This window comes from Haliotis rufescens, unplaced genomic scaffold, assembly GCF_023055435.1.
Source record: "Haliotis rufescens isolate VD_foot unplaced genomic scaffold, xgHalRufe1.0.p SCAF_6, whole genome shotgun sequence".
NCBI lineage: Eukaryota > Metazoa > Mollusca > Gastropoda > Lepetellida > Haliotidae > Haliotis > Haliotis rufescens.
Window position 1 is genome coordinate 30713586 of NW_025964334.1, and position 19126 is coordinate 30732711.

A 19126-nucleotide genomic window follows, 5' to 3' on the forward strand; every position below is an offset into this window, starting at 1 on the left:
AAGACAAGATGGCAAGTCTTTTAACACATAGATATATTCCATACATACATCAGAAAGTGAGCAATGTATTTTATGTGGAAACAATTTTATGAATGTTGCTGATGGGTATCAATAGGAATACCAATCACTTGATTGTCTGGTCCAGACTCGGTTATTTATAGACAGACGTCATACAGCTGGAATGTTGCTGAATGCAGCGTTAAACAACAAACAAATAAATTGAATACTCAGGAAAACAATGTTCCTTGCATCTTCCCGAGGCAAGTGAGTTAACTGACTATAAAAGTCTAGTTTCCACCCTTGCCGAACTAGGCTGGTATTATGGTGTTAGATTTTGGCTGGACTAACGACTCTATGCATAGTCCAATCAAAATCGCGCACTGAAATCGAAATCCGGTTCGTAGAGTGTCATGCAGATTTCGGTCGACTGCAGGATTTGCAAAGCATGTGCACCGCTAACTCGTTGTCAACAGATATTTTCTAAATCTTTTCATGTTTTTAATCAAGGTGCTCACGTGGTTTGATGCACTTCGCTATGTAAGACTCGTTTTATCATAATATTGATCTTGATTATCGATCGGATCGTCTTGACTGTTTTCTTTGAAACAAATGCAAGTGATACGGGAGGTTGAATCTGATTGGTCCATAGGAGAGGCATAGAAAGGCCATAACTCGTAATAGCCACTGGTGGCGCTACGATCGAGCCCAGGAATTCCAGCCTAGTTCGGCAAGGGTGGAAACTGGACTTTCAAAGTCAGTTAACTCTCTTGCCTCGGGAAGATGCGTTCCTTGCTAAAACATCAATAATTTGATTAAATCAGATAGATTGTGTGTTTGTTCGTAAAAGGTGCAATTTTAAAATTAGATGTGCAGAAGTCTCGCTCAGAAGAGTGATTTTGATTGGTTGTTTATTTCAAACTCTTAAGAGAGAGAAAATCTGTGCCAAGTTGGTGATAGGAGCGATGAAGCAGTGACGTCATTTCCGAAACTGCTCCAGGATATTTATCAAACTAGAATAGAAACCACTCGCATACTGGCTTATCGACGAACCCGTTCGACGTATTCAAAGGAGTTCCCAAAGTTCGGCTAGCGAGAGGTCATTATAAGTTCAAGGTCGTATGTATCTTCGGCTGTAATTCCACATTATCGTGACAGAAGAAAGACTGGAATGCTTACATCTTGACATCCCCGAGCCAGAACGGAATGGTAAGAGGTGCCCCGTGTCACTGCAGGAGGGCATGGCTATGTTAATGTAACGGTCTCTCGGTAGAGTTTACCCTCTGATAATGGCCAAACACGCTTGGAACTGATTTTTCTTTGAGGAAATTTGTTATGAAAAGGAAAGACATTTTGAAATGAAGTTCACTTTGAAACATGTCTGTAAGAAATAAACGGGCTTAGTGTTTTATTAGGCGAAACATTAAAAATATATGGGTGCATTATACTCGGCCTTCACCTTTCGAACTTACAAGTTTATTGTCATTGTATTGCCGAAGACAGAAGCATTGTGTTGCTGTCTCTTCAATATGTCAAGTTACTTTAAGCGCATTCTGTACTGGAGAGAGTCAAGAGTATCTGCTGTATCTGAAATGTTGTGGAGACAGTTTTTTAGTCTGTCTTACATACCCTGATACAAATATATATCAAATACAGCCCATGCAAGTCTATAATGTTTGGCAAGTCTAGATTACTGCAGTATCAGAACATCAAGAGAGTCACCGGGCTCCCATTTGTTATATTTTTATTAAGATAACTGAACAACTGTTTTTTTTCTGTACGATATGTTCATTTCAGAGACTAGATGTTAGTCTAACAGATTTTATACTGTTATACTTTTATACTGGTTTGTCTGCTCCATACTCTATAATATACCCGAATGGTGATTAGATGTTTGAGTGTATATATGTACATGAATGCCCCATATCGCCTTTTCACATTTTTATCAAAACAATCTGTCCAGAGATTAAAATATAATGCATGTGAATGTTCTACTCCGCAGAAACTATGTTATACGGCCTCGAAACCTGTCGGTTCTTGTCAGACAAACCAGTGGTTGATAATATGAGCAACGAACCACGCCGTCGGGGCAAGATGACACGAAACCTGACAAGTCACCCTGGAACCACTCGATCCGCGGGTGTCGGCTCTCATGAGTGAGTGAGTGAGTGAGTGAGTTTGGTTTAACACCGATGTGAAAATTATTTCAGTTATATGAGAGAGCATCAACCTTGTTGAGCGGGGCTGATGAAGTGATACTCGTAGGTTTCACCAAAGTGGTAAACGTCTGAGATTTGCATCACTTCGGGCTTTCTTTCCACAATAAGTTGACACACCGTGATATAACCACATCACACGGACTAATGGCTAATCTAGCTCCAGGCTTGGCTGCCTAGGCCAGAGACCACTTGTCCAAAGTCATTCTATCACAACGAGTATTTTAAGTCTATACATAAGTTTCGGGGTTGCATGAGTCTTTAGTGCTATTGTCGCTTTGTGCAAGCTGGCCTAAAATATTACTCAACTTGAACTCTGGCACCATTCGAAATCGACCCCATGTGGCAATAACTATTTGTTTGTTTGTTTGTTGTTTAACGCCGCACTCAGCAATATTCCAGCTATATGACGGTGGTCTGGAAATAATCGAGCCTGAACCAGGCAATCTAGTGATGGACATCATGAGCATCGATTCACGCAATTGGGATACGATGACATGCATCAACCAAGTCAGCGAGCTTGACCATCCGATCCCGTTAGTCGCCTCTTATGACAAGCATAGTCGCCTTCTTTTCGGTTTTCTCTGCGACTGGTCACATGAACAATATAGTTGATGAATTTTAGCATTCCATCGGTTCTTTCCTTGGAAATGGCATAGACATCTGTTATGCATCATAAATAATTGATCAGTTTCACTGTAGTTGTCGGTAGTCGGTAGTTTTTCTCTCTATTGAACGAATTCTAAGAGCTCTTTCTACAAAACATTTTCAAAGCGAGCAGGATACCTTGACCTCCATAGTTGGAGTTCGAGATGTTGGTGTTTGCTATACGCGCATTCCGAAATGACTCGACCACCCGAGGAGTGCCGAGTGACTTGTCGAAGCACATCTGTTGGTTTCATTCACAAATGGAATTGAATGTGCAAGTGGCGGATTTGACGGATGTATACCAAAATGTCATGTGATGTTTCTTTAACCCTTCTTACGTTAACAGTTAATGCATGTTTCAAATTGTGACTCCCTATAAATATCCCTGTTTAGAGTCGACTGCAAATGTACATTAAGAGTGAGTGAGCGATTGCTTTATATCAGAACGGCGATCATTTGAAAAAAGTAATTGGTCATACTATAACTTATAGCAGTTTGGATTTGGGATACATGCGCCCCTTGTTCGGTTTTTTACCTTTGCGATTGCGAATCATCGTATGCCAATTGCGTGGATAGATGCTCATAATGTCAATCACCTGATTGTCCAGTTCAAATTTGCTATTTTACAGCTTGACTTGTAGCGTTAAGAAATAAACAAAACCTTACTTGGCAATTTAAAGGCATTGTTCCCGTTTATATGACACGTATGTCTGTGTGTTCTGAGATTCGAACCTCAGAATAACACCTCAATTGTTCTGAGATTCAAACCTCAGAATAACTGCTCAAATTAACAGTGGGGTACGGATTAACCTACCATGCACCCAACAACATGTAATTTGTACCCAAGTTTTTTTTTACTTCTTGAAGTGAGTGAGTATGGTTTTACGCCGCTTTTAGCAATATTCCAGCACTATCACGGCGGGGGACACCAGAAATGGGCTTCACACATTGTACCCACGTCGGGAATCGAACCCGGGTCTTCGGCGTGATGAGCGAACGCTTTAACCTTGACTTCTTGAAACCCAAACCCATGACATCAAACCGCCAAGTAAGGTTTTGTTTATTTCTTAACGCTACATTCAACAAAAGTCAAGCTATATCACGTCGACCTTTAAATAATAGAATTTGAACTGGACAATCAAGTGATTGACATTATGAGCATCTATCCACGCAATTGGGATACGATGACTCGCAGTCACAATCTTCCAAGCCACCGAGCCTGACCGCTCGATCCATTCAGTCGTCTCTATCAAGAAGCACGAGTTTCTGGGATCTATATCCTTACCCGGAGTCCCCGCGGGTAAATATGTTTTTAATTGATTGGAATTGTTTTTGTATTTCTCCAGATTGTTTTAGAATTTAATATTAATTTCAACATTTAAAACATACTTAACAAGACCTGAAGACACCCAATAGGGTTTTACTCTCAGGGAAGAGATTTATGGTAAAATATTTAAAACATCCAACAACTCGATCTCTTTAGGAAGAGGGACATATTCTAACAATGAAAGTCGTTCCATACCGAAAGATTTACACAAACAGCCCTAGCTGTAGATGACGCCTGACAAACATACGGAAATACATTAAAAGAAACTGAAAATAGAGCAAGCACGATTTTACATTCTAACAAGTTGAACATAAACAACCCGGTCTCGTATTGGGGGATCCTACTTTTTGAGATATAAATGTCTTTGAAATAGGTTGTTTACTGTGCGTATGAACTTAAACAGGTTTTGCAGGAATTCAGAAGTTGACGTATATACGGCGTTGCAATTTGCCGGTAGAAGCTTCTTTATATTGAGTGAGCTGTCATGAGTGGATTTATATAGTGAGTGAGCGAATGAGATTTTTTGTTGCATCAGCAACTTGTAAGACGCCCTAAATCGTCGCGACATTTCAGTGTGAAAGTAGGCCAGTAAGGCAGCCTATTCGCCTCTCAAGAGAAAGGGGCGGTCGGGTAGCCTAGTGGTTAAAGCGTTCGCTCGTCACGCCGAACACCCGGGTTCGATTCCCGACATGGGTACAATGTGTGAAGCCCATTTCTGGTGTCCCCCGACGTGATATTGCTGGAATATTGCTAAAAGCGGCGTATAACCATATGCTAACTCACTCACTCTCAAGAGAGTGCGTTTATGGATGTATGGTGTAGGCCTGTAAATAATTATCTCTGGACAAGACAACCCAGTGATTGATATTGTGAACAACGATCGGGGTATGATGACGCGCCATCAACCTAGTAACTGAATCTGACCACCCGATCCATTTGGTTGCTTCTTTCGGCCAACATTAGTTGCTTGGTGCCTATTCTGAACCGGGGTCTCCACGCTGGTGTATGAGTGAGTGAGGTTGTGATTGAGTGAATGGGATGCACGAGTCAGTGTAGACTAACATTTAGTCTCTGAAATCTTATATAACACAATATCCTTCTTGACTCTAAAAATATAAAAAAATTCTCTATGCTGATTTGTGATAGAGCAAGCTTGAGCTGGCTAGACTTGCTTTTGTATGCATTTCTAGATTATTTTTTTCACGGTCATGGTGCAGGACTAGAGTCAGTGTTTATGAGAGAGAATTACTTGAAGACACATTTGGAGAGAGATAGGAGAGAAACAATGAGATACTGTTAGAAAAAAGCAATTAACAAGAGAGTGAAATCGTATGCATGCATAGAGTTCTCAGTTCTAACTTGAAACTGAAAGGGTTAAGGTGCATCTGGGTTCGATTGAGTGCCCAAATGAGCCACGTGGGGCCACAAAGTGCTCTCTCAGCAGCGCGTTACCTTGTGTTCACAAGAGTACATTTCACATCGCCTGACTACCTGACCATCATACTGCAATCTGATTGGCTGATCCCACCGAAACGCTACCTGATTGGCTGATGTTCAAAGATAGTGCTGATCAGGTATCAAGTGACATTAGTACTGTACAAATAAGCTACAGTGATAACGAGGCGATACCACGTGGTTATGTAAGTGTTATGGCAACTGTATCTGTGACCCAAGATGCTAATGAATGTCTTGATTAGTCGTTCGAGTGCGGAATGTGGCACTTTTAATACTTGGCAAGTCAACAAAGATGTCAGTAAGAAAATAACAACGTACTTAACAAGTAGTCGAAGTAGAACGAAGCCCACGTGACCAGTTTACGTGTTCGTAATAAATGGCCACGAACAGTGAATTACCACGATCAGTAAAACGTATTTGCTGATTCAGCATGAAATGAATTCGAGTTTCTATCGTGCAACAAAACACGTCATATAAAAAAATCCACGTGTACTTTCTTGTACGTAATATACCTCCCCGAACAGGGAGTTATCATCATCAGTAAAAACCACCTCCGTCGTCTAGTGGTAGAGCGCCCGCCCGGCCGCGTCCTACCAAAAGACGTTAAAAGATGGTAATTTTTGTTACCCTGCCTGGCGCTCGGCATTAAGGGGCTCAAACAAGGACTGGTCGGCTCGGAGTCAGTACACTTTGTCTCATGGGGTATTCATGTTAAACTGATACATCGTATCTCAGTGGGCTAGCACTATAAAATCGGCATTAGTCCGGGCCAGTACAAGCAGTCACACACACACGCACGCACGCGCGGGCTTGCACGTCGCTATATAAGTGCGATAACTTTGGACACGACGTCAAACCCCATTTTACCACACTTCACCGTTCAGTGAAACGTATTTGCTGATAAATGTATAAGCTCCTGATATAAGGACGTCCATGTGATCATCTCTAACTGTTTATGACATCCGAATGCCGGTCAAAAAGAGAGGAATATAACAGTTTACCGTTACTGTCGGGGAATTAAAATCCGATTGTTCGAGAAATAACACAAAGCCGTTAATTCATGTGGATTTTCGAAAACAATAGTGGATTGTCCTAAAACATTGTGCGCATATTGGTTTAAATATAATTTGAACTGATTTTCCATTTACTCTTGTCATTGCGACAAGGTTGTTTTTATTTAAATCTGAATGTTTATTACAGTTTCGTTCTTTCTCTGGATTTGTGGATTGAACACGTGTTTGTGGTTATTCTAAAACGGTAACAGAATTTGCGAATATCACGCGAAATATAAACGGACGATCCATGTTAAGGTGACCTGGGTCAGTACGGTAAAAAGGTGACCCTACCTAAACAGAAAAGCCCTTGATGTTTTACAAGAATGAATATTTTGTAGCGAATTTGAATAAAAACACTATCTTCACTTCTAACTTGTTGATAAAGGAAATCGAAATTAAAACTGTCCAAATATGAACTCAACTAACCTGCTAATCAGGATCCAATGTTCTCTCTAAATCCTCTTTCATTTGTCAATAAAGCTTGCGTTTTGAAGAGAAACACAGTGGAACATAATACAGACCTGGGTTTATTATTATTATTATTATTTTTATTTTGGTTGGGGTGGGGGTGGGAGGTTCAAACTCAGTGGGAAAACATTTTTAAAAAATTAAAAAGGCTCTTGTTTTATATGTTCAAATAATATTGCACTCACTGCAATAATGTAAAAGTGTTAATATAAAGCCTAGATCTTCCCCAATATTGGTCCTGTTATCAGTGAAATTCTCAAGTCACCTCTGAAAACCATGATATTACCAACAACAATTTTAACATAAACTTGTGAATTACTCATTCTTATTTTGAAATTTTACTAACATCGACTTGTGGTCGAATTCCGGCCTCTGAGCAGGTCTACATAGCAATATGAGTGCCGAAATAAACACTTGTAAAAAGCACATGATATGGATGCGGTTGTATTGTACATTGTAGTACAGATTTTAGATTTTGGTTAATCTTTTAGGTAATTAAACCTATGTTAGTTTTACAACATGTGTCCGTTCCAGATACCATCTCATACTAAAACATGTTTCAAACCAGAAATAAGTAATTATAAACAATATATGTTTTATCACAATTCGACATGACAACATATTCTTTACAAAAATAAACACATGAAAAAACATAGAGTGCAGTTGTACAATGTAAAAAACGTAACGCTATTAAGTAACCAGAATCCCTTTGCAAATCGAACACACGGTGTCATTAAATACAAACTGAAATAAACAATGGGTCAATCAAATGTTGAAGATAAGAAATGACTTACCGAGATCATCGGCCAAGAAGAAAATTATATGCGGTGGACTAGCGTCGATTGTAAGTATATCTAAAACAAGAGCCAAGCACGAAATGAACACGTTAGGCAGAAACATGGTTTGAATTACAACAAGCGGGTAATACACGACTTCCACACTTGTCAATGAGGGCATGAGAATGCCCCACTTTAACCGGTTGCAACCAGAACGAAGCAGCCTCATGTTACCGTGGTCCGGGTCAGGTGATCCGGTTTTAGATTAACACCCGGGTCAGGTTTACGGATCGGTAAATGGATATTGATGAAAATGTGACACTTTTGAAAACCGAATTAAGGATTTGTATTTTTTCTTTTCTTGTTTCAGTTTTTGTTATTGTTATTAAGAGAAACTGTAGCTAGGATTTAGATGAGGATATTTTACATGCAAATTAGCTTATTCTTTATAATGTCACTACCATACTACTTCAATACCTTTAAGTCATTTTCTTGAAATGAGATGAATCTAAAGGACAGAGCAGATAGATTACATTCAAATGCATTTGTCAAAATATGTAACCATAAAACAAAAAAATGAAATACAATATTTGATTATCTAGATAACCCGAACTTCGACTTAGACCCCGGAACTTCTCAACAACCGAACTGGTTGGTTATTCATCGTTATACACTTTGCCAGTCATTTGATATTTAGCAATTTGAAAAAAATGCCAATTAAAACTAAATAACCCGCAAACCGACGAAGATGACACTGCGTGTATCGTGCGCTTCAATACGAGTCATATTAGACATAAGAAATTGAAAACTGAAAACAAATATGTAACATCACTACAGCGAAGAAAGATGAACACTGATAACGAAGGCAAGACCGGAAGCAATTAATTTTAATTACTTTTAATTTCTATTTTCATTGCTTGTAGTCATCATGCCACTGGGCATCTTGACCCGAGCATCTTTGAAATGTTGGTTGTTTTTCGTGCAAACTAATTAACACTAAAGATGTGTTCAGGACAAAAAAGATATGCATCCTGTGTTGACATACGATGATGGGCTGGGTGTGATGAGACCATGATCCATGGATGATGTACCGGTGGTAGTGGTTACAACACCGATAATTACCTCGTTAAAACATTAATTAGTTTAGTCCCCTGGCACGTGCATACACGAAGTGGATTTCCGAATGGAGGTGAATGTTCCAGGTGCTTTCACGGTCTGGCTGCTTGAATGACGTTTTGAGTGTGAAGTAAGGGTGAGTGAGTTGGGTTTAACGTCACTAGTGGATAAAGCGTTAGCTCGTGACGCTGAAGAAGGTTCGGATAAGATTCCCTTCACTCAACCCCCCCCCCCCCCCCCCCCCCTCCGATATTGATAGAATGATGTAGGCGTAAACGTTTTCATTACACAATACATGAATACCCTAGACTTGCACAAGTCTCTAAGGCAGTAATTATTAGTTTAAATCATAATTTCTAGATTATATAAATAGTAAGAACAAGTTGTCCCTATAAAACTGACATATCTAGACTTGGTTATTAGGAGGATAGAATTACTACACATCCATGGACATATCTTTCAGTTCAGCCTTGGAGCAGGGCTAAGGTATACCCCCGACTCCTGGATCAGGATCAGGATCCGGGCTTCACATAGTAGTCGTCAGTAACATATGAAACAAACGACGAAACAAACATGTTGTCAACACTTTGGCCACCCAATCTGGCAGTAAGAGATTTTACACATCTTTGAACAATATTTCAGTTTAGCTCACAGCTTATTGGATTACACTGAAGCCAAAAGAGACGAAGATGGTTTCCATGGATACGGTGTTGACAAAGATCAAAATCAGGATGATCCTTCGAATCCTATCTTGTTCACGCCCATCAACTGCTTCGGCGGACGCGACTTATCGGCGGAGTCATTTTGGAGAAGACAAAACTCCATAGATAATATACTCTTCTAAAAAAGAAAGAAACGCAAAGCCAGATTTGTGTGAGGTAGGAACATTCATTTATACGAGGAACCGTACAAGGTATTGAGCCAAAATGTTGTGGAGAGAACACTTTGTGATTGTACATGGTCATCTCATTCATCGGTCCATAGGAAAAGCCCAAGGTGAAGGTCAGCTAGCATCAATAACGCGTATGTCCCCCGTTGGAATCGATAGCGGCCATGACATCTACTGCCCATGGAAGAGACGAGTATGCGAATCACATCCTGAGTAATGGTAGCCCTCTCGGCCTGCAACGCAAAAGCCAACTGCTGCAACGTCTGGGATTGTGTATGACGTCGGCGTAGCCGTCTATCCAATTCATCCCACAGGTGATCTATCGGTTTCAAATCCGGGGATCTGGAGGGCCAGGGGATAACATCAACGTTGTTGTTGTGTAGACGGGCTCTTGTGGTCCGTGCTGTATGCGGTCGAGCGTTGCCGTTGGCTGGAATTGGGAGGACGTGTGGTAGGAGAATTTCGTTGAGCCGAAAGATTGCCCTGGATATGGACCAAACCTGTCTTGTCGTGGTGAGAGATAACCCCCTGCATCATAACGCTACACCCACCAAACCTATCCACTTCCTGTAAGCAGTTTCCGTCGTAACGTTCTCCCCGACATCTGTAGGCCCGTGCTCTTCCATCACCTCGACGGAGGAGAAATCGTGATTCGTCGCTGAACCAGACATCTTTCCACCGCAGTTGAGGCCATACCCTGTGTTGTCTTGTAGACATGCTGCTCTTAAACATTTTATACGGTCTGGTCGAAGATTCTGCGCAGTCCGGGTATTTGGGACGCGGTTGAGGTGGCTGTCGTCGTCCTTTCACATAGGTGGCGCAGTTGGATGTAGCGATCTTAGGCGGGGGTGGTTACTCTTGGTCGTCCCGACCTTGGCCGATCACGTGTTGACCCATGCTGTTGAAACCGATCCCATAGCCTTGTGATGGTGCTGGACGCTACTTTGAAAACCCCGGCTACAGCTGATCGGGATTCTCCTGCCTGCAAGCGGCCTATAACGTTGTTTCTTTGCACTTCTGTTAATCTTGGCATGTTGTTGAACTGTCGCTGTTCTATTGACGCAGATGCTAGGCAATCAGAAACCCTGCATTTTAATACCGTTCATAGTGCTGCTGCACGTGCAGTACGTGCAGCTCTATGACCCTTTTGTTAATGCACTGGACGCACTTTCCCGAATCGTACATGTTTCCCGACTAATGGTTTGCATGTCCTTGTTGTGATCATTTTGATCCGGGAAATGTGTCACTGACACAATAACACATTTAACCTCTTCATTTTGCACCTCTTGGTCCGCTAATTTTGCTTTTATGGCCAAAATATTTTCTTTTTTAAGAGTATATCTCTGATTGTGATTTAGTAGGTCTTGTGGAAACCTGGGCACATGAACTAGATTGTTTGCATGCATTTCCTGCCTTTGATGTTTATCAAGTACAAGCGTCAAGATTTACTAATGTTGGGCGGAGTTCGGGTCGGGTGACAGTATAAGTTAGAAAAACAATTAGTCATCTTATGACCCAAAAATGTACACATGCACTTTAGGCATATCTTTAATGCATTATCATTATCCTATATGAATGTAGATATATTATACTCGTGCGTGTATATACCTCTCGACATTTTATGACAAAATAACCGATAAAAGTGGTATAAAGCTTTGAGGAAATATCATTTAAGATCTATTGCCAAACAAGCCTTACATCATATTAGGAGGAGACTTAAATACTGGAACCGGTAATTTGTCTGATTACACGAGTGATACTATTGCCGGTGAGAATAGAGATCCTTCTGATGCGCCCCGTTAATCAAAAGATACTGTTGTAAACACATTTGGTCAAAGCCTTGACATGTATTTCCTTAGATTTCCACATTATGAATTGCTGTTTTGGTGAGGATGGAAACACTGGTGATTATACATTTTCTTGTCACAATGGTGCAAGCTCCATCTTTAAATTTAACAAGAGCAGAGTCACATTTGACGTTAAATGGGAAAAGGGTCACTATTAATTGTTTTAAAATTAGTTTGGACATATCGAAAGATCCCACTCTGAATATTTTTCAAAATATTTCATCCAAAAATTAAAGCCATCTTCTTTATTGGTACGAAATATGGGGACATAAAAGATAAGAGGTAGTGGAAAGGGTCCAATATCTAGCATGTAAATGTTATCTTGGTACATGAATTAACACTCCTAATGTAATGGCTTTAGGGGAATGTGGGCGGTACCCATTGTTTATAAACAGTTCAGTGAAATGCATATGCCATTTAAAAGACTTCTGCTTTCGGCATACGAAATGTTATTTAATCATGATTCAGTAGGTAGACAGAACTGGGCAAGTAATGCTTGGCTTATCGTGTTTAGTTCAGGTCTTGGCTATGCTTTTGGCTTACCAAACTGTTGGATGTATAATTAGTGTTCTTAACCCTTTTCAAACCAGAATGAAAGATATGTACAGCCAAGAATGGACCAATATATTATCATCTAGTACTAGATATGATTATTATTCACTTTTTAAGATAGCCTGGAAGCAGAGAAATATTTAATAGATTCGACCTTGTGTATATTTGCTACCGATTTTGCTCGTGCTCGAGTTGGATGCACACGGCTTTATATTCCAGTATTAAAAGGTTATGTAAATATTGTAATCTAAACAATATCGAAGATCTGTATCATTTCACCTTCATATGTCCATCCTTAAAAGCTATTCGAAAGCAATACATACCAAATAAATATGTAATTCAACCGTCAGTCCAACAATTTATTCGACTCATGGCAACCTCAGCTTATCCAGGTTTGAAATCTGTTATGTAATATTTCAAATATGTGCCTTTAAGATAATTAACATTGTGATTCTACTTGTAAAATTATCCTGTGTTGTATTGTATTCACTTCACCTACTCGAAGTAAAAACTCGATTGTATATAAACTGACGTCCAAAAGAAACTTTACCAGAGTTTGAAATCACTCTTACTCAAAAACAACAAAACATACATGCATGAAGTAAAGTGTATTGAGAAGATCAATATATCAACATAATTAACACTGAAAATGACAATCATACCGCGACCGAGAATGACGTCAGAGCCCCCCAAAGTTGGGTGTGGTACAAAACTCGAGCTTTCAGAATCATGGACAATAGGCAGAACGAGTCATTAGTAGCGTGTGTGACCACAAAATGCCTCAATACACGCAAAAACTCTTCGACGCACAGAAAAAGTCAGTCGTCTGATGAGGTCACGTGGGATTTGACGCCATTCTTCTTGGAGGGCCAAGGTCAGTTCTTGCCGGTTGGCTGGAGAGTGTGGTCGTTGTCGAACACGACGATCCATCAAGTCCCAGAGGTGTTCTATGGGGGATATGTCGGGTGAGCGTGCAGGCCACGGCAGGACGTTGACGTTGTTGGCTGCGAGGAAGTTAGTGACAATTCTGGCTGTATGGGCTCTAGCGTTGTCATGCTGATAAATGACACCACGTGGCTGCTGTTGGAGAAATGGTAGGGCAACTGGACGAAGAATGTTATCCATGTAACGCTGAGCTGTCAAGTTTCCGTCAACGATGACCAGCGGTGTCCTCTCCTGCCCTCAGATTCCTCCCCACAGCATGACATTCCCTCCACCATATGGTACGACCTCCTGCACGCAACACGTCGCCGTTCGTTCACCCCTTCGGCGGTAAACACGTTGTCTTCCATCAGCCCTAAACATACAGAATCGACTTTCGTCAGTGAAGACAACCCTCTGCCAGTCACGACGTTGCCCATCTCAATCGCAGACACGATGTTGCGCTGTCAATAAATGTCCTCTGTATGGTCTAAAAGCCCTGATTCCATGAGCCCTGAGTCTTCTGGCCACTGTCTGTCGACTAAACCTGTGACCTAAGGCATTTGTCGCCGATGACGTCACTGTCAGGAAGCGATTTCGGAGGTGCAAGGTACGCAAGTACCGGTCATCATGGGGCGTGGTCACCCTGGGTCTGCCTGTTCTTGGCCTGTCAGCGGTCCGCCCTTTCTGTCTGTAACGTTGCATCAAGTTGGTAACGGCAACACGGGAGCAACCGGAGGATCGTGCAATATGGGCGTGGGTGGCTCCCATCTGTACTATACCCAAGGCTCGTTCACGTTGTTCGACTGTGAGTCGTGGCATTTCTTTGGTGTTTTTTTATCACTATGGATGACTGACTTGCCGTTGCAATCGTTTTATACCCTTACCCGCAAGTGCATTTGCAGTTGTCCGTGGTGCACGTGTTTTTCACTTTTTCGCGTGTTCTTTCGCAAACATGTAACAGACGATTAACATTTTCTGCATACACTATTGTTGTATTTAGGTTATGTGTTTTAGATAGACTTCATCAAAACTTTGTCTGAAATTTATATTTTCAGTTGGTAAAGTTTCTTTTGGACGTCAGTTTATCTTCACGTTATTTCACCGGGCATGCACAGAAAAGGTTCTGGTGTATGCTTAACTGTCATAAGGGTAATACTGCTTCAGAGTGTCCACCATTTTATCTTCCCCAGGCAAGCGTGTCCACTAGCCAGTATCAAAGCCTTAAACTCTTTATTGAACTATTGCTGGAAATTTGCTAAAAGCGGCGTAAACCATACTCACTCACCCACCCACCCCACCACTCACTCACTCACTCACTCACTTACTCTTGTCTTCTCCAAAATGATTCCGCTGATAAGTCTCATCCGCCGAAGCAGTCATAGGTTGACGGGTGTGTGGATTGCCGCTCCAATATGAGCCGGAGACGAGTGGTATAAAATCTAACGAGGGGCGCATTAAATAACATGTACCAAAAGTGATGCTGCTACAACGAATCTATGTCAACGACATGTTCTAATATCACATTGCAAAAGAATTAACTAAAGCGACAAAACCCTTTCCATATCCAGTAGAAATCTACTGCATAAATCTAAATGCATAAGGCAGAGTCGATTGTACAATTCCGTCTATATCATGAGCATGTGTTTATGAATCACTATCAAATAGTAATGATACCAGGTGTTCGCGAAAAGGTGAGCGTGTCCTGCCCCGACGGTGGCACCAGTCACAAACACATGAAAAGGCAAGTCAATTGTTCACCTGAAAAATCATGGGAACATATGGTAACAGTCAAAATAGGGACTTGCATCGGACATCACTGATGCGTCAAATTTGGAAATGTCTTCCACATGTCTACCATAAAACTTTATGAAAGATTTATTGAGGCCTTGAATGTTGTTACCTCGATAAAACAACTTCTGAGCAAGGGTCGTACGACGTTCTTTGAAATCTTGTTAGAAAGAGCATGCTCGATTGTATCTCAAAAGTTGCGAATGTAAACACCAAAGGCTGGAGCTGCTAGAATATTGCTGGACATGAATTGACTATTGGAAAGTTTAAGTCACCCCTCTTGTCATACAGTCTTGAAATTGATAGAAAACAGCTGTTTGATTGAGCTGAGGGTAACTTGTGCCATGCCCTGTGCCTTCATTGACGTGCCTGTTGCTTTTTGCTTCGAAGCGGGTTATAAGGGATTTATTCTCCCTTTCATAAATCCACGTGCAGCCTGTCTTGTTTTTGGCGGGGTATAGGGGATTTATTCTACTGTTCGGAAATGTATATACCTCCATGTCAGAATGATGACATCTGATGGATTCACGTGATAAAATACTATGTATCCCGCCTTGGAGGGTTAAGGTGGGATCCAATCAGATCTCATCATTCTGACATGGAGGTATGATAAACAAATAATGTTCAATCTCTCCATGTAGAACATATTTCTAATGATTAAGGAGAGGGTTACGTTCCTTAAAATCTGCCGGGCAAAAGAAAGTATGTATAAACTTTAAACTTGATTTGACCAAACAATTACATACGTTGTCAAAACGTTACCAGGCTGAAAACAGTCACCGAAACACTGCAAACTGCAAAGGTCCAAACCACGTCTATGATACAATCGCCCCGATAATTCCAGCCTAATTCAGCTGGAATTTTACAGTACAGTTAACTCTTGCCTCGGGACGATGGCGTGATATCCGTATCATATACATCAACCATTTCTTGTTTGTTTCATTTTTAGACATCAAACATGGATGTATACTTTCTGTTGCACGGCAGTTTATTCAACCCCAATTGTATAATAGGTTAAATCTGGCTCGAAACAAAAAACTTCAAGCATGTGTTGAACATACACTTCACAACACATCAATTGTGAACACATCTGGCCTGCACTATTTTCCTTCAACTCTTAATCGTGTTGATAAATGTGCCAGACATGGAAATGATGTCACTAAAATACGTCCAGCACAGATCGTAGGAGATCGGAATGAACAGATTGCAACACCCGGGGCTCGGATGTGAGCTGTATAGTGGAGAGTCTTGTTTTCTTTTGACGTTGATTCTCAGGACCGTCAGACTGTTGACCTAAATCTAGGAAATGTGACACACTCGACCCCTGTGATGTGTTACAGGAGGTACAGCAGCGTCGAACCAGCTGCCAAGTTTATCTCGTGCACGGTGATCAAGAGTCGATCAAGTTGGGAGAATAGTTTGCACATTTACTCGGTCTGTATTTGTTTTCACGAGTAATGATGTTCTGATATTCGGTTACATTTGCTCATTGTGTTTGTCGATTTGTTCTTCTTGTCTGTTCTCAATGCAACGTATTCTGTGTAATAGGATCAATTCCTTGCCTTTGTATGTGTTTGTGACGAATGCGACCGGTGGGGCGGGATACGCTTGCCTTTTCGCGAATACCTACTATCAGCGACATACGATAGTGGTACATAAGCACATGCTTATGATGTAGATGGAATCGTACAATGGAATCAGCTTTCTTGTGATTATGGAAACGGTTTTGTCGTGTAATATGGTGAGTGAGTATGGTTTTACGTCGCTTTTAGCAATATTCCACCAATATAACGGCGCGGACACCAGAAATGGGCTTCACACATTGTATCCATGTCGGGAATCGAACCGGGATCCGGCATGACGAGCGAACGCTTTAACCACTAGGGTTTTGCTGCTTAGATTTGTTAATGAAATGTAGGTGTTGTCTGTAGGTTGCCCCGCAACATGACCATTAGTTTGTCTTACAGTTCATCAACCTATTATTTTCCCTTCCGCCAAGCCCTTACTGTAAGACCGCCTCCGTGGTCTAGTGGTAGAACGTCCGCCCGGAGAACTGAGGGTCCGGGGTTCGATCCCCGGCCGCGTCATACCAAAAAACGTTTAAAGATGGTACTTGTTGCTACCCTGTCTGGCGCTCGGCATTTAGGGGCTAAAACAAGGACTGGTCGGCTCGGAGTCAGTATACTGTGTCTGATTGGGGTATTCGAGTTAAACTGCGGCATGGTATCTCAGTGGGCTAGCACTTTAAATCGGCATCAGTCCGGACTAGTACAAGCAGCCACACAAACACGTACATGCACGTCGCTATATAAGTGCAATAATCTTGGACGCGACCAATTTCACCACCTCACTTCCTGTAAAGCCATTGCCATAATCTAAGGAAGTTTATAGATTTTCCACAGGATCAGAAATACCCACCTCACTTGTGCTCCCTTTCAATTTTAATTTGCTTGCTTGTTCCTATATATTAAAAAAAATTCATAGACTAACACGGCTATTAATTTATCTGCATTTAATGTAATAAACACCAATCTAGATCATAAATATAGGCAAGTCTAAAATCATACGAAATGTTAATCTACTTGGTTGGATGTATAGGTTGGGTTTACTCATCCATACTCACCCCTGGGGTGATCGATTGAAAGGAGTGGCGATATTCTACACGCGCTTTTCGGAAATTACCACCCTTGCAGAACCGTGGAGGGCTTATCGGAGTATAATATTACGCCATAACATGATCTAGCATTACAAAATGTGAACATCATATGTGGGTTAATTAGCAAATAACAGCTGGGGTTTGCGACTTTCACCTTGGTTCACAACTATGACAAGAAATGGCACAGTGTTAGTTACAGAGGAACGCGAGAGGGCAAGAAATGGTACAATGGAGAGAGAGAATTTTGGTTTAGCGTCCTCTTAACAAAACTTGTGTTATATCACGGTATAGTTTTTTGTCGGAGGAAAGAAGCCAATAGCGATGCAGGTGGTTGATGGTGATGATGCTGACCTTCCAAAGATAACTATCAAGACAGAGGAAAGCAATAGGGTTCCGTTCCACAAAGCAACCATAGCGCTACTACTGGCGTAGCTACAGCAACAAAACCATTTTTTATTTATATTTAAAACTATGAGCCTGAATTTTTAAAAAGAAAAACACGTTGCAACATATAAAGTTTTCGTGGCAGGCAATTTCATTATTTACAACAGTCTAATTTTTTAAAGGAATTTTCGGACAATTCATTTTCTTCGCTAAAATACCAGCCACCTTGATTTTATTATAACGGCTATGTACAGCTAGTTTTCTGACTGATGTGCCATATGATTACTGAAACACAATGACCGGGATGGAGGAGAAAGCAGCGTTGCAACTGAATGATGACACAAATATATACATGCTTGTTTAGCTTTCGTCGCAAAACTTTACGGACCATATCGTAGCCTTAAAAGTTCCAACACACTTGAGGTGACATTAACGTGTATGGAAGCCGTGTAAAAAGATTAGGATCCCTAATAACGTACATTTAAGTTGTTAAAACCTTTTTCTTCAAACGAAAACAAATGGCAATGAGTGTCAAATATCATATCGCATTCAAACGACGTACCACAAAAAAAATCGTCAATGTTCAAGTCACTGCATATACGTCATACAAGAAGTGAGCGGGTTGAATAAGTCCCGACCCGTGAAGATCCGGGGTAGTATAGGTCTTCAGCAACCCATGCTTGCCGTAAAAGGTGACTATGCTTGTCGTAAAAGGCGAAAACGGGATCGGGTGGTCAGGCTTGCTGACTTGGTTCATGCATGTCATCGATCCCAAATTGCGTGGATCGATGCCCATGATATTAATCACTGGATTGTCTGGTCCAGACTCGATTATTTACAGACCGCCGTCATATAGCTGGAATATTGCTGAGTGCGGCGTTAAACAACAAACCAACAACAACAACGAATAAGTCCCAGGTATACCTACATGTACTGGTACAGAATGAGGATCGGGCGGGAATACATGTGACCTCGTTGACTGTGTGGTGGTTCCCTGTTCTAGAAACTAATGGTTTATAAAACCAGTT

The 19126-nt window shown here is 41.2% G+C and overlaps 1 protein-coding gene across 1 annotated transcript in view; it reads right to left on the minus strand.

Moving 5' to 3' along the window:
- The window catches only part of LOC124117784 (arylsulfatase J-like), a 32164-nt gene extending 23766 nt beyond the window's left edge, over nucleotides 1-8398 (minus strand). The window contains exon 1 of the mRNA XM_046479796.2: nucleotides 7961-8398. Within this exon, the coding sequence (XP_046335752.2) occupies nucleotides 7961-8171 (211 nt within the window). The 5' untranslated portion in view covers nucleotides 8172-8398. The remainder of the gene's footprint in view (nucleotides 1-7960) is intronic.
- Between the last annotated feature and the right edge of the window lie 10728 nt (nucleotides 8399-19126).